A 13605-nucleotide genomic window follows, 5' to 3' on the forward strand; every position below is an offset into this window, starting at 1 on the left:
AAATGCTTATCTATCACCGGGTCGTTCTGCCGGCACTTGCTGCCCACATATTCTTACATGTAAATGGGCCCAAAGTGGTTGGCATTGCCGCAGCACCTCTGCAGGAGAATCAAAGTATTACACAGTTACCATTCAAATCAAAAGGTTGTCTGTGTAATGCAGGACTGGTCAAGTTCTTCACAGCAAACAACTTATATATATATATATATATATATATATATATATATATATATATATATTTTTTGTAAATGCTTTCTACAAATAATAAAGATTCCTGAACTGAATTCTCTAATAGGGTTTATGAAAATAGGCCTAAAATATATCCCCTTTAACCTCTTAAGGACGTAGGGCGTACCTGTATGCCCTATGCCCGATCCCGGTATTTAAAACAGGGTCACGCCGTGACCCCGCGTCATATCGGGTATGTCCCGGCGGCTAATGTTAGCCGGGACCTTGGGCTAATAGCGTGCGGCAACGATCGTTGTGCCGTGCGCTATTAACCCTTTAGACGCGGCAGCTCAGTCGGCCTGATCGGGACTATCGTGACAAAATCGCAATGTCCCGATCAGCTAGCACGCGAGCGGAGGTTCCCTTACCTTGCTCGTCGCGTCAGATCGGCATTTGATTGCTTTAAACCTGAGATACAGGCTTGAGCAATCGACCGCCTAGAACACTGATCCATGCAAAGCTATGGCTTTGCAGGGATTAGTTTAAAAGATCAGTGTGTGCAGTGTTATAGCCCCCTATGGGAGCTATAACACTGCAAAAAAAAAAGTGAAAAAAAAAGTTAATAAAGGTCATTTAACCCCTTCCCTAATACAAGTTTGAATCGCCCCCCCCTTTTCCCATAAAAAAAACTGTGTAAATAAACATATGTGGTATCGCCGCTTGCGGAAATGTCCGAATTATAAAAATATATTGTTAATTAAACCGCACGGTCAATGGCGTACGCGCAAAAAAAAATTCCAAAATAGCGTATTTTTGTTCACTTTTTATATCATGAAAAAATTAATAAAAAGTGATCAAAAAGTCCAATCAATACAAAAATAGTACTGATAAAAACTTCAGATTACGGGACAAAATATGAGCCCTCATACCGGCCCGTACACGGAAAAATTAAAAAGTTATAGGGGTCAGAAGATGAGAATTTTTAACGTATAAATTTTCCTGATAGATTTTTTTCAGAAGTACGACAAAAATCAAACCTATATAAGTAGGGTATCATTTTAACCGTATGGACCTACAGAATAAAAATAAGGTCTCATTTTTACCGAAACATGCACTGCGTAGAAACGGAAGCCCCCAAAAGGTACAAAAATGCATTTTCTTCTTCAATTTTGTCGCACAATGAATTTTTTTTCTTTTTCGCGGTGGATTTTTCACTGCAAAGTAGAATTGGTGGTGCAAAAAATAAGCCATCATATTGAATTTTATGTGCAAAATTGAAAGCATTATGATTTTTAGAAGGTGATGGGGAAAAAATGAAAATGCAAAAATGGAAAAACCCTGCGTCCTTAAGGGGTTAAGGGATATCCTGGGAATTACTGGAGGGGGTTATCTTGTATTAGCAGGTCACATAAATCCCCTGTAATGAAATTTATATTATGTACAAACTTTTTTTCTTTTGTGGCCAAGTCATTTAACTTTTGTGTTGTTACTGTTCTAAAGCATTTAAGCATAATGCCAAGAGGTGGCAGTAGCAGTCTAGTGTTTACTATGCTGTTTTGTAATATTCTGTGATTTCCTGCTGAAAAATCGAGGCATATAATAAAATCCATTTGCATCTTGCACGTTGTCGCCCTTTGCATAAAAATGAAAAAAAAAAAAGTTCCTCTTCTAAATGTACAAGCGTTGTTCGAGCTGCTTAAATGTTTAGAATGTGTGGACGTGGTTATCAAAAGTCACAGCTTTCAATGTAGAGTACAGGAACAAGGCATGTAAATTACATTTATGGCACAGTTTAATGCATCGTACAAAAAAGGAAAAATGGGGTTCCCTGGTTGCACTTTGTGGGTGCATGTTGAAATACCACCAAAGTTATTCTAACATATCCTATGGCAGTGTTTCCCCAACCTGTGGTTCTCACAAAAGTGTACTGACTTAACCAAACATGGTTACAAGTAGAATGTTTGATTGATATAACTCTGTGGGCATGAAGCAGTATACGTCAGAATGCCTTCTTGACAATATGTCGTGTATAACCTAAATGAGATGAACAGCCTCAAAGAGAGCAGATGTAAGGACAAGAGTAAAACACGGTGCTATAAGGCTACATTCACATCATGTTTATTTATGGCATATGGTTGCTGTATCAGTTTTTTTGTCTTCCTAAACGGGAAACATAAAACTGACACATTACGTATGTATTTTAATGCTCAATGTTTTACATTGAGTGCACTGTTATAACAAACGTATCTGGTTTTTATAACATTAAGAAAGATCCCAAAACTGGACAGTCCTGTGCCAAAAACCGTAGGAGAACACTGTTTTGCTCACGGGAAAAAAATTTACAAGAACAAGACTGTACACAACCGGATACATCTAATTGTGTACGGTTTTGTATGGGACGTCAATTAACACCATGTTTTTTCATACTGTTTTTACATTGAAGACCGTATACGTTATCCATATGTAAAAATAAATAAATAAAATGAGATGTGATGTGAATGCACCCGAAGAGAGTGTTCCTGTTTTCTTGTGTAACACACATTTTGTCCCAGCAGTGGGAGAGATAGCAAGTTGTGAATGATTCTCCAGTGAACACTTACTATTGGTCTTTATGGGGATGGCACAGCGCAGAGTCATAGAAATGACATTAATAGGCTGCTTGATACAATATGCATATATGTATGCAAATCCAGAAGTGAGATGCAGGCACTGTAAAGCCTTTGCTATGGATGCCGCCCTTTCTGTATGCGGAGCTCCAGTACAAAGAATAACAGTAAATTAGAGGCGAGCAGCTCCATTGACTTTTTGACATCTTCCAAAAAGATCACTCAGCTTCCCTTGTTTGTGGCTTCTATTAGATGTCATATTCTTTATGATTTATTCATGAGTTCTCTCCCATCTCTAATCGCTCCCATTGTTCCTTCAATTGTATTCCCTTCAGTTCAGCACCTATAACACACGCTACTTTGGTTAATTTAATTAATGGATCTTCTATAATTGCCAATCAGCAGTAAGGAACAATAGTCTGACACATGTCGCATGTGCACAGAACAAATCTGGGCGTCTTATTCCTTCAATATATCTGGAAAAAGAAAAGATAATCTAAATCTACAGTCCATACGGTTCATTTGCTAATATGAGTCACTTGTGTATTCAATTAAATTCTGATAATTGTTGGATGCGGCCATCCGTGAATGTACACCTCATCTGGTGACAGAAGTTGTGGCATATTTTTCTATAGTAGCTGTTTGTGGCTTTACTTGGTTACATTCGCTATGTCTATTCCTAAATCTAAAAAGTTAGAAAAGTGGTTTCTTCCAAGAGTACTCTGTGGGGGAGATTTACCAAAACATTTGCAGAGGAAATTTGCAGAGATTTCTTATTTCATTTTTTAAAAAGACCTCTTCAAAATGAAAGAAGTGATCTGATTGGTTGCTGTGGGCAACTGGGCAACTTTTCCTCTGCACAGGTTTTGATAAATCTCCCCCTGTGTGTCCATATATTACGTAGTTAGCCATTCATCTAATTGACTGCAATGTAATAGATTTTTTTTCTGGCTTATCACCTTTGATTTTATTAGGGGTTCTGTGATTACTAAAACATACCCTGTACAGAAAAGAGCTACATTGTGATACATTTTTTATGCCATAACATTCTAATCTATGTGAATCCTCCAACAACTCTAAGAACGAATGGACTGAGGTCACTTTGGCTTTTCTCTTCCACAGTGTTCCTTACCTCTACCCACTCTGCACAGAGTGCAAATTCAGGAGGTTTCTTCTACTATTCTCAGTGCTCTTGGAGGAGCCACAAATCACTGCAGGCACCTTTTTATGCTAAAGATTGATATGCCTTCTACAAGTGGGACTCCACCAATAAATAAATGGTAGCCATTCCTAGACATTTGTCATCTCTTACAAACACATGGGCCGAGTCCATCAGGGTGGTTATATTTCATTTTCTGTTAAATTTTAGCTGAAGCCTAGCAGGCAGCTCAAGGATTGGTCTGACTACAGCCCTAGAAGACCACCTCTGGGGCACAGGGAAAAGCAGAGATCCTTGTGTTATTATTATGGGCTATGGACAGATCAGTCTCCTGCCAGCTCTTGTAGCTTAGAGTGTAATCCCTTGAAAGTTATTACTGGTCCCCCTTTATGGCCTGGTTGTGGGGGACAGTGACTAAGCATGTGCACTGACTAGCACTCTGTGCATTTTGTGGACATGCATATCACTTTATACATATAAACAGCAACTAGTTCCATACTGCGTATGTAAATATCACTCTTCATGTCTTAAAATGTCATGCTTTTATTTTTTTCAGAGCAAAATTTTATAAGCTTGTCTGAAATTAAATTGGTTGTCTGAGGATGCCAATATTTTAGGAAATTGGCCTGCCCCAATCCCCCAGCTGCTGCAGTCGTGCCAGCTCTCAGTCCCCAGTACCTTCAACTGCTTCCTGCAACTTGTCAGCAGGAACTGCAGGATATCACTTAGGCTGGGTTCACATGTATCAGGCGCCCGGAGGGAAACTGATGCCAGAACTGATCCGATTCATTTGAATGGGACAGTTCACAATCATCCAGCATCTCAATTTTGATGCTGGATTCTGGACATATGTGAACCCAGCCTTACCCAGCCTTAAGAAGAATGGGAGATATGTTGGGCCATAGCTTCTGTAAGGCTTCCATATTGCCTGTTCTCATTGTGAATAATTTCTCATATAATCTGTAAACTGACAACAGCAGCTTGGATTGGAAGGTTAGTTGAGAGACCACACGGATAGTAGATGTCAATCACATGAACTACACTAATGTACCAAGGATTGGTAAACCCAGAAGGTTAATCTGCTAATAGAAGAATTGGCAGTTTAAGTGGAAATGCTTCCCCCCTTTTATTCATACCCACTGTATAATGCTTTATTACATTTATATATAAAATGGGTTTAGAATTTGGTTCTTTAAGGTGTTCATGATAATCTTACTGAATAATCCCATTAATCAACCAATTTAAGGGATTTCCAGCTATCAGGAGGTACAGCTGCTGGAATCCACAGTGTTCTCTGAAGGACCCCATATCTTCCATAGTAAGAGACACACTTTATAGTGGCATTGCTATATAACGTTGTGACTGTGTGATAACCCAGTATCCCAGTGCAGTCTACCGCAAGTTAATCACCAAAGTCTTAGGCCTAAAGCAGCTTTTTTTCTCACCTCTATCCTACCAATGTAGAGTGCTCTCCTATTATATCAGTGAATAGCATGCACGCTTTGTGTTGGCTAAATAGAGCATGCAGAAGAAAAGAAATGGATTGCTAATCATTAATTCCGCTTTTTGATGAACATACGCGGCAGTGGAGTCAGTGGAGATCTGAAGTTTGCAGTTCTTGTTCTGAGAGCTATTAACAAAACAAATGATGGCTTACAGCGGCATATGCCAGGTATTGAAATGTTCCCTTTGTTGCGTTATGGCAATTCTTATGCAGCCTGTTTTTATTTAAAAATGAATTAAGAGTAGAAGACATAAAGCTTAGCCTGGTGATTTATTAGCTGTACCCACATCTTAATACCCCAAGACCCTAGTTTAGTAGGTGATCGGGGACTGAGAGCTGATGGGAACTTGACCGCTGACACTGGTTTTCTAGGCCCAAATCTATCAACTTGTGTGCGAGATAAACGTTACTGATTTTCCCATTGCAACCAATCGCAGCTCAGCTTTCACTTTACCAGAGCTTGTTAGCTAAGCTGTGATTGGTTGCTGTGGGAAAATCGCTCCACTTTTTCTCTCACACAGTTTGATGAATTTGAGCCTAGTGTTTAAAAAAAAAAAAAAAAGTCACAAATTTTGGAGCAAGCCTCCTTTTTCATAAAGAACGTGCAACTTTTTCTGTGATGTGCACAACAATTGAGCATTATTCCATGCACTTTAGAGTGGGTTCAAAGCTTTCTTCTTCCAGGGTGGGTCTGCTCATCCTGCCTAGCCTGGTTCATAAACACAATGCAAGTGATGCAGCCAATATGGACACAAAGTGAGAGAGATTGTTCCGTCATGTGATACATTTTCCTGCAGGGATGCTGCCTGTCTGGTCCTGTCAGCAGTTTGCTGAAAGTGGGACCCCGGCATTCATTTGATCACCTTGGCAGACACTACATTGTAACTACATTATGTAATATCTTAAAGGGGTAGTCCAGTGGTGAAAAACTTATCCCCTATCCTAAGGATAGGGGATAAGTTTGAGATCGCGGGGGGTCCGACCGCTGGGGCCCCCTGCGATCTCTCTGTACGGGGCCCCGGCTCTCCGCCGAGATAGCGGGTGTCGACCCCCGCACGAGGCGGCGGCCGACACGCCCCCTCAATACATCTCTATGGCAGAGCCGGAGATTGCCGAAGGCAGCGCTTCGGCTCTGCCATAGAGTTGTATTGAGGGGGCGTGTCGGCCGCCGCCTCGTGCGGAGGTCGACACGCCCCCTTCCAGCGGGCTGTCGGGGCTCCGTACAGGAGATCGCGGGGGGCCCCAGGGGTCGGACCCTCCGCGATCTGCAACTTATCCCCTATCCTTAGGATAGGGGATAAGTTGCTCACCACTGAATCACCACTGGACTACTCCTTTAAGAAAACTGAGAAAGCACTTTAGTAGATCCAGCCTGCTTTAGCTTCTGCACCTTTCATGTAGGGTTGCCTCGCATTGTACTTTTGCCATGTATGCTACCATGTCCTTGTGACAGCCAGAGTGTTGCAAAAAGCTCTATAAAGGGATCTGTACCACAAATGGAGATGGGAGATGAAATTTACCTTCCAATTTATCCCTCCTTTCAATTGTATTTCTTTCTTACAAGTGGAAGGACAATTGCCTGCCTTGTTCTATTACACAGCCACTTGTGTGTATAAGAGTGACTATTGTACAGAGTCAGAAGCCATTGCAGAACAGACTAGTTAAATTAGCTTCTTAATGATTTGCAGCATTGTGTGTACTTTTAGAGTGATTCACTTCAAATGGATCCTGACCAGCCGCACCAGCGTCCGCCGAACATGTTACATAAGTGTGCACCAAACGCCTACTGAGAAACATTTATTTCATTAGCTCCAAATCAAATGTCTGCCATCCAAATCCACATCTGCTTATTCCTGTGTAAGCCGAGAGATTTCCACCACACTGAAAGCAAATTGATCTGTAAATCTGTTTTCTGCTGAAAGGAGACCTATTTTACTCTCTTCTTTAATTGGGAAGGCCATCCACCTGACCCAGTCTGTTCGGACGTTTACCTCTTGGTGAACTTGGTACTATGTACATGTTGGCATCATACAAGTCTATTTTATTTCTAATGCTCTTAATGCTGCGTATACTGGACACCAACTGTGCTTGGAGCACTGTGCTTGGAGCCTGAAGCAGCCACATCGAGTAAGGACTGCTGTCATAAGAGCTGAATAATGAAAATGCTGATAGTGATAGATCTGTCAAATGATGTAAACAGACGGACAGGCCCTATTGACTATAATGGGGTCTGTTGGGCTTCCATCATGGTGTATGTTCTTTTACCAGGAAAAGTACCTCTGATGAATATCTGTAAAGGGCATAAAAGAAGGGCACCCATTTCAAGGTGATAGGTATGCTTTTAGAAATTCCCGTCCTTCTCTGTTTTGGCAAAAGGATGAGGTTTAGTAAATTGTGCCCAGAGAGTGTGTATATGTACATATGTATGTATATGTGTGTATATGTGTTAAGTGTTAGTTTTCTGCTTTGGTGTACATTCACTCATGCATTGTTTGCTTTGTATCTACATACAGGACATTCTCAACAATCTTGATTCCTGCGATTTAGAAGATGATGATCTTATGTTGGACGTGGATTTACCGGAAGATACCACATGTGACATGGGTTTGTTGCTGTTTCTTTTTTTTTAGTTTTTTTTTTTTATATATACTCTTCATGTAAATGTATCTGTCCCTTTGTTCTTTGTAGCAGTTCAATTTGGGGAATGACTGTGAATATCTATAATGGCTTTTAGTATCAGGACACCTGATTCTACTTGCTACATAATCTTATGAAGCTCCACTAAGATGGAACATTGTATTATGGGGTTTTCCTATCATAGTAAGGTATCACTGGGGCCAGATTCCTTATTGTTGGAAATCTGACTGAGGGGATGCCCACAGTCCTTATTGGGAAGAGGCTGAAGCACTAAATAAGCTTTATTTACTTCCTCAGATTTTCCCTAAACCGCACCGCTCTCTACCATCTGCTTTTAGGGTACTTTCACACATGCATATTTTCTGCTGCATATGTTGGTACCTATTGAAGTCAATGGGAAGCAAAATCTGCAGCAACAAATCCTCAGCTGATCTGCATCAAAAATACACGTGTGTACGTACCCTTAAGGGAACTGCTGCAAACCCTGTTTTGTTGCATAGGGCGGTGTTGCAGGTTTCAAAGCAGCGCCTGGTGGTTTGTGACACTGTTTACCATGTGATTGACTTTATAAGGTCTATGATGGCATCTCGACGTAAAGGTGTTGTCTGGTGATTTTTATTTTATTATTATTTTTTTTAACCAATGGACCCAGACTGCCTAATACCACACAAAACCTCTAGTACTGATGCAGCTGCAGATGTGATGTAGCAGTGCCGCTCATCCGGTCACTGACTTAGACAGGACATCTCTGTGGCCAATGATTAGCCAAGCGGCACTTCTACAACACCTCTGCAGCTCAGTAAATGGGAAGTTCAGAGGAGACCGAGTGCTGATACCAGATGCTGAAAGGGAGATATGTATAAGCTTTTTTGTGTGTGTCGGGGCCCAATTAAACTGATGCCAGAAAGTTATACCAATTTTGTAAACTGTCTCTTTAAAATTCTCAAGCCTTCCAGTAGTTATCAGTTGCTGTATATTCCAGATACTGGATGTTCTTTCCAGTCTTACCACAGTGCTCTCACCTCTGTCCATGTCAGAACTGTCCAGAGCATGTGCAGATTCCTATAGCAAATCTCTCCTGCTCAGGACAGTTCTTGACATGGGCAGAGGTGACAGCAGAGTGCGCTGTAGTCAGACTGTAAAAAACATACAGCAACTGATAGGTACTGGAAGACTTGAAGTTTGTAAATAAAAATAATTTACAAATGTAACTTTCTGGCACCAGTTAATTTGAAATCTCCTGAGTTCCCCTTTAAGGCTACAGGAAGTACATTTACATCCTAAGCTGTGCTCTCTTAAGGGTTGTGATCACTATTGATATTAAGGCGTTAATGACTGGTTTAAGCATTGCAATGACTGTCCCCCCAACGGATGAGCATCACCACAACATGTATGTGGTCGGTCTAATCAGTCTGACTGCCGACCGGAGGTCACCATCTCTGTGCAGGTCCTGGGTTCGACCTGTTGATAGAGCCTGGCTAAGCAGGCTCTATTTGTCGATTGCGGATAACACAGAGTAATGCCATACAATAGCAATCTAATATTGCATGTTAAAGTCTTGAACGCATCACATCCCATAGAAAAAAATGGAATAAAAAGTAATCACAAGTAAGTCACATATACACAAAAGTGGTACTAATAAAAACTACAGAGCAGATGAAGGTGCGACCAATTGGTTTTTACCTGTGAAACTGCTCTGTTGCTGCTCTGAGCTCCACTTTTTCCTCTCCTCCCACGATTTTATTGTACTGTTGTGATTCCAAAATAAAGAATATCATGTTCTGGCATCTAAAGGGTGAGTGCTCTTTCTCACATTGCCATTGCATCCTAAGTCATAGTGGTCTGCACCGCCACATATTGCCTCCAGTACAATCCCGACCTGTACCTAGACATCTTCACTAGAGATGAGCGAACTTACAGTAAATTCGATTCGTCACAAACTTCTTGGCTCGGCAGTTGACTTTTCCTGCATAAATTAGTTCAGCTTTCCGGTGCTCCGGTGGGCTGGAAAAGGTGGATACATTCCTAGGAATCCTCCAGCCCACCGGAGCACCTGAAGGCTGAACTAATTTACGCAGGAAAAGGCATCAACTGCCGAGCCGAGAAGTTTGTGACGAATCGAATTTACTGTAAGTTCGCTCATCTCTAATCTTTACATTCAAGCACCCCTCCAGTGCCGAGAAACTGAGATCTATTCCCGTATCATACAATAGCAATCTAAAATTGCATGTTGAAGTCCTGCTCACATCACATCCCAGGAATAAAATGGTGCAAATAGGTAGCCGATATACGGTCCTGTATATAGAAAAATTAAAAAGTTAAAAGTTTTAGGGGCCAGAATACAGCAATTTTAAACAAACACAAACACACACACACACACACACACACACACACATATATATTTATATATATTTACAAAGCTTGACTTTTCAAGGTGCACTGCGTAACCCCCCCCCCCCCCCCCAAAAAAAAAAAAAGTTACAAAATTTCGATTTTCTTTTCAACACACACATCTATTTTTATTTTTACATATTTTATTTTACCGTACATTTTTATGATGAAAAGATGTCGGTAGCAAGGTAAAATTGGTTGCGCAAATACTGGCCCTCATATGGGTGGATGGAAAAACAAGAGTCATGCCTATTAGAAGGTGAGGAGGAAAAAACTAAAACACAGAAAATTACAACTGTCTGTGTCATTTAAAGGGGTTTTCCAGGAAAAGCAAAAGAAACACAAATAAAAAACTTGCTAAAACAGCACCGTACCTGTTCTCTGGTTGGGTGTGGTATTGCAGCTCAGTTCCAGTGATCAGAGCAAAGTTGTAATACCACACACAACCTAAGGACAGGTGTGGTGCTGTTTTTGGAAGAAATTAGCTATGTTTCTATTCCTGCAATAACCCCTTTTAAGGGGTTAAAAGGGACTATTCCGATGACTAAAACAAAGGATCTGGGCCATCCATCAAACTTGAGAACTGTGACCCCACTCTCCATGCCGAATGGAGTGGCAGGTTGGCATGGACACCTTTTATTTGAACCTAAGATGGCAGAGTACAGTGCTGTTCTATCTCTGGCAGCTCCATAACGGAGAATGGTGTGTGCTGACCCACTGCTCCATTCAGCCAGTAGTCTGGTCCCCGTTCTGTGCATTGGGGTTAAGTTTTAGTTGCTGGAATACCCCTTTAGAACCCCCTTTATTTCACTGAAGAGCTTATGTTGATTGAAGGGGCCCTATGTAAAACATGTCTCCCTTATGCCCCTTTCACAATGCCGGTATGCTCTGGCAAATTCGGCCGTCAAACTTATTTTTTTTCTTTTTTTTTGCCGGACGTAATTTTGCCGGAGCATACCAGCAAATAACTGGTCCCGATGGACCCCCTTGTATTCAGTAGCTGCCGTTCTTTTCAGAGAGAAAACCCAGAGAAAAAGACGGTGCAAGCACTATTTTTATTTCTCCTGCTTTTCTCGATCCTATAATAGCAGGCTTCACGCTGCCGGAGACAACCAGCATTGTGAACGTAGCCTTACCCTAATATTTTAGGCTTTCTCACATGTAAGGATTTGGTATGTTTGCAGATCTATAATGTAATTTCTCCAGTGGCTCTATACTAGAGTGAGAATATCAGAATGAGACATTCACGTGTATTACAGTAGGTGCTCACATGGTGTTAAAATATGCTACAAACGGGGGCGTGGCCTGGACGCGAATGGCGGAGGACGCTAGATAAGTGAGCTCCGTCTGTCTCCGGCTCTATAGCGGCACAAACCGGCTACATCCTGCATACACCTCTTGCACCTGCGTGGCTATCTGTTCCAGAGACTGATGAGAGATGCCTCGGGCGAAAAAAAGCAAGAAAAGCCCGTTAAAACTCACTCAGTTCTTTCCGGCAGCGGACTTCCAAGATGGCGCCGGCGGCCTGCCTGCTGCTGGGGCGCTTGAAGCTAGCAGCCACCCTAACTCTCCTGCTTCCAGCGGGTCTGCTTCACCGGGTGGTCAGTCTCCTCAGCTGTCGAGCGGCTCCGGACCGTCGGCCTTATCTCCACTGATATCTCCGGCCTCCTCAACGCTGGCCACGGCCGCTCCTTCACCGCACTCTAGGGCTCGAAGCGGGCTGGCCCCCGGGAGTGCCTCTCCAGCCCTGACGGAGGCGGCCTTGTTGGCGGTTGCTGCTGACCTCTCAGCCACCATACGCAGCGAGATACGCTCGGCAGTGAACAGCATTCACCAAGAACTCCAGGCGCTCGGGACCCGAACTGCTCATGTGGAGAACAAGATGGGTGAGCTGACTTCTGCACACAACTTAGTGGTGGACAGTTTTACTGCCCTGGAGGATGAGGTGACGGCCCTAAAAGCCAAGCTAGCTGACATGGAGGATCGTTCCCGCAGGAATAACCTCCGTATAAGGGGGATCCCTGAAGAGGTTAAAGCTGAAGATCTTACTGGCTTTGTAACTGACTTTTTTGCTGCCCTCCTTCCATCTGCCTCAGCACAGGACTTACTCCTGGACAGGGTTCATCGCCTCCCCAAGCCGAAGTCGATTCCTGCAACCTCCCCCAGGGATGTTATCATGAGGGTGCATTTTTTCCACGTTAAGGAACGCCTGATGCTGGCTGCCCGTGCTCCTATCAACCTGCCGGATAGATTTTCCAGGCTGGCTGTTTTTGCGGATCTGTCCGCCGCCACCTTGGCGAAGCGCCGGGAATACGCGGCAGGCACTTCCCTTCTCCGGGATCATGGTGTACCCTACAAATGGGGTTTCCCCACGAAGATCATCGTTACCTATGGTGGTTCTAAGCATGTGGTATCCACCCCAGAGGCGCTTCTTGAGTGCTGCCGTGCCTGGAATCTTTCTCCCCCTGAGCCGACCGAGAGGGGCTCTCCCGGTCCCAATCTCCCTTTACAGAAGGTCTCAGATGACTGGTCGGTGGTCCATTATGGTAAACGTAAAACCAAGTGAAGTTATGTTAATTTCTATAAGGATGTCATATTGAATGCCGGATAGGCACATGTTTCACTAGGTATGGTTTTGTTTCTCTCTCCATACCTCCCCGATGTTGGCCCTCTTCAGGGGTCACTATGGTTATCTACTATTACCTGTTCTTTTTTTATTTTTCCCCAGTTCTACCATATTGTTATTTATCTCTGTATGTGTTTTCCATTAGGTCCACCTGCACTGCAAATGATGTATGAGTTCTCTGACTGTTACTATGTTTGCATCACTGTGCTATTGACGGTTAATCAGCTGCCGCCGCGGTCCGCCCCCCCACCTCTGTAATGGTCATTCAAATTGTTTCCCTCAATGTTAGAGGTCTGAACTCGCCCTTTAAACGTTCATTACTTTGGGCAGAGTCGAATAGGCTGGGTGCCGACATACTGTGCCTCCAGGAGACACACCTGTCGGAATTGGATTCCGTGAGGTTGCATAATAAGCGCTTCCCGCACATTTATTTCGCCCATGCGGCGCAGAAGAAAAGGGGGGTAGCCCTGGCCATTAAAAATACTATTGCTGTTTCTGACGTGGAGGTGGCGGC

The 13605-nt window shown here is 42.8% G+C and overlaps 1 protein-coding gene across 6 annotated transcripts in view; it reads left to right on the forward strand.

The window, feature by feature from the left end:
• The window catches only part of CCSER2 (coiled-coil serine rich protein 2), a 209585-nt gene that overhangs the window by 108958 nt on the left and 87022 nt on the right, over positions 1-13605 (forward strand). For all 6 annotated transcript variants that reach the window (XM_056530764.1, XM_056530763.1, XM_056530765.1 and 3 more), the window contains one exon: positions 7951-8041. In XM_056530764.1, coding sequence (XP_056386739.1) covers positions 7951-8041 — 91 coding nt within the window. The remainder of the gene's footprint in view (positions 1-7950; positions 8042-13605) is intronic.

The sequence above is a fragment of the Hyla sarda genome, chromosome 7 (genome assembly GCF_029499605.1).
Source record: "Hyla sarda isolate aHylSar1 chromosome 7, aHylSar1.hap1, whole genome shotgun sequence".
Lineage (NCBI taxonomy): Eukaryota > Metazoa > Chordata > Amphibia > Anura > Hylidae > Hyla > Hyla sarda.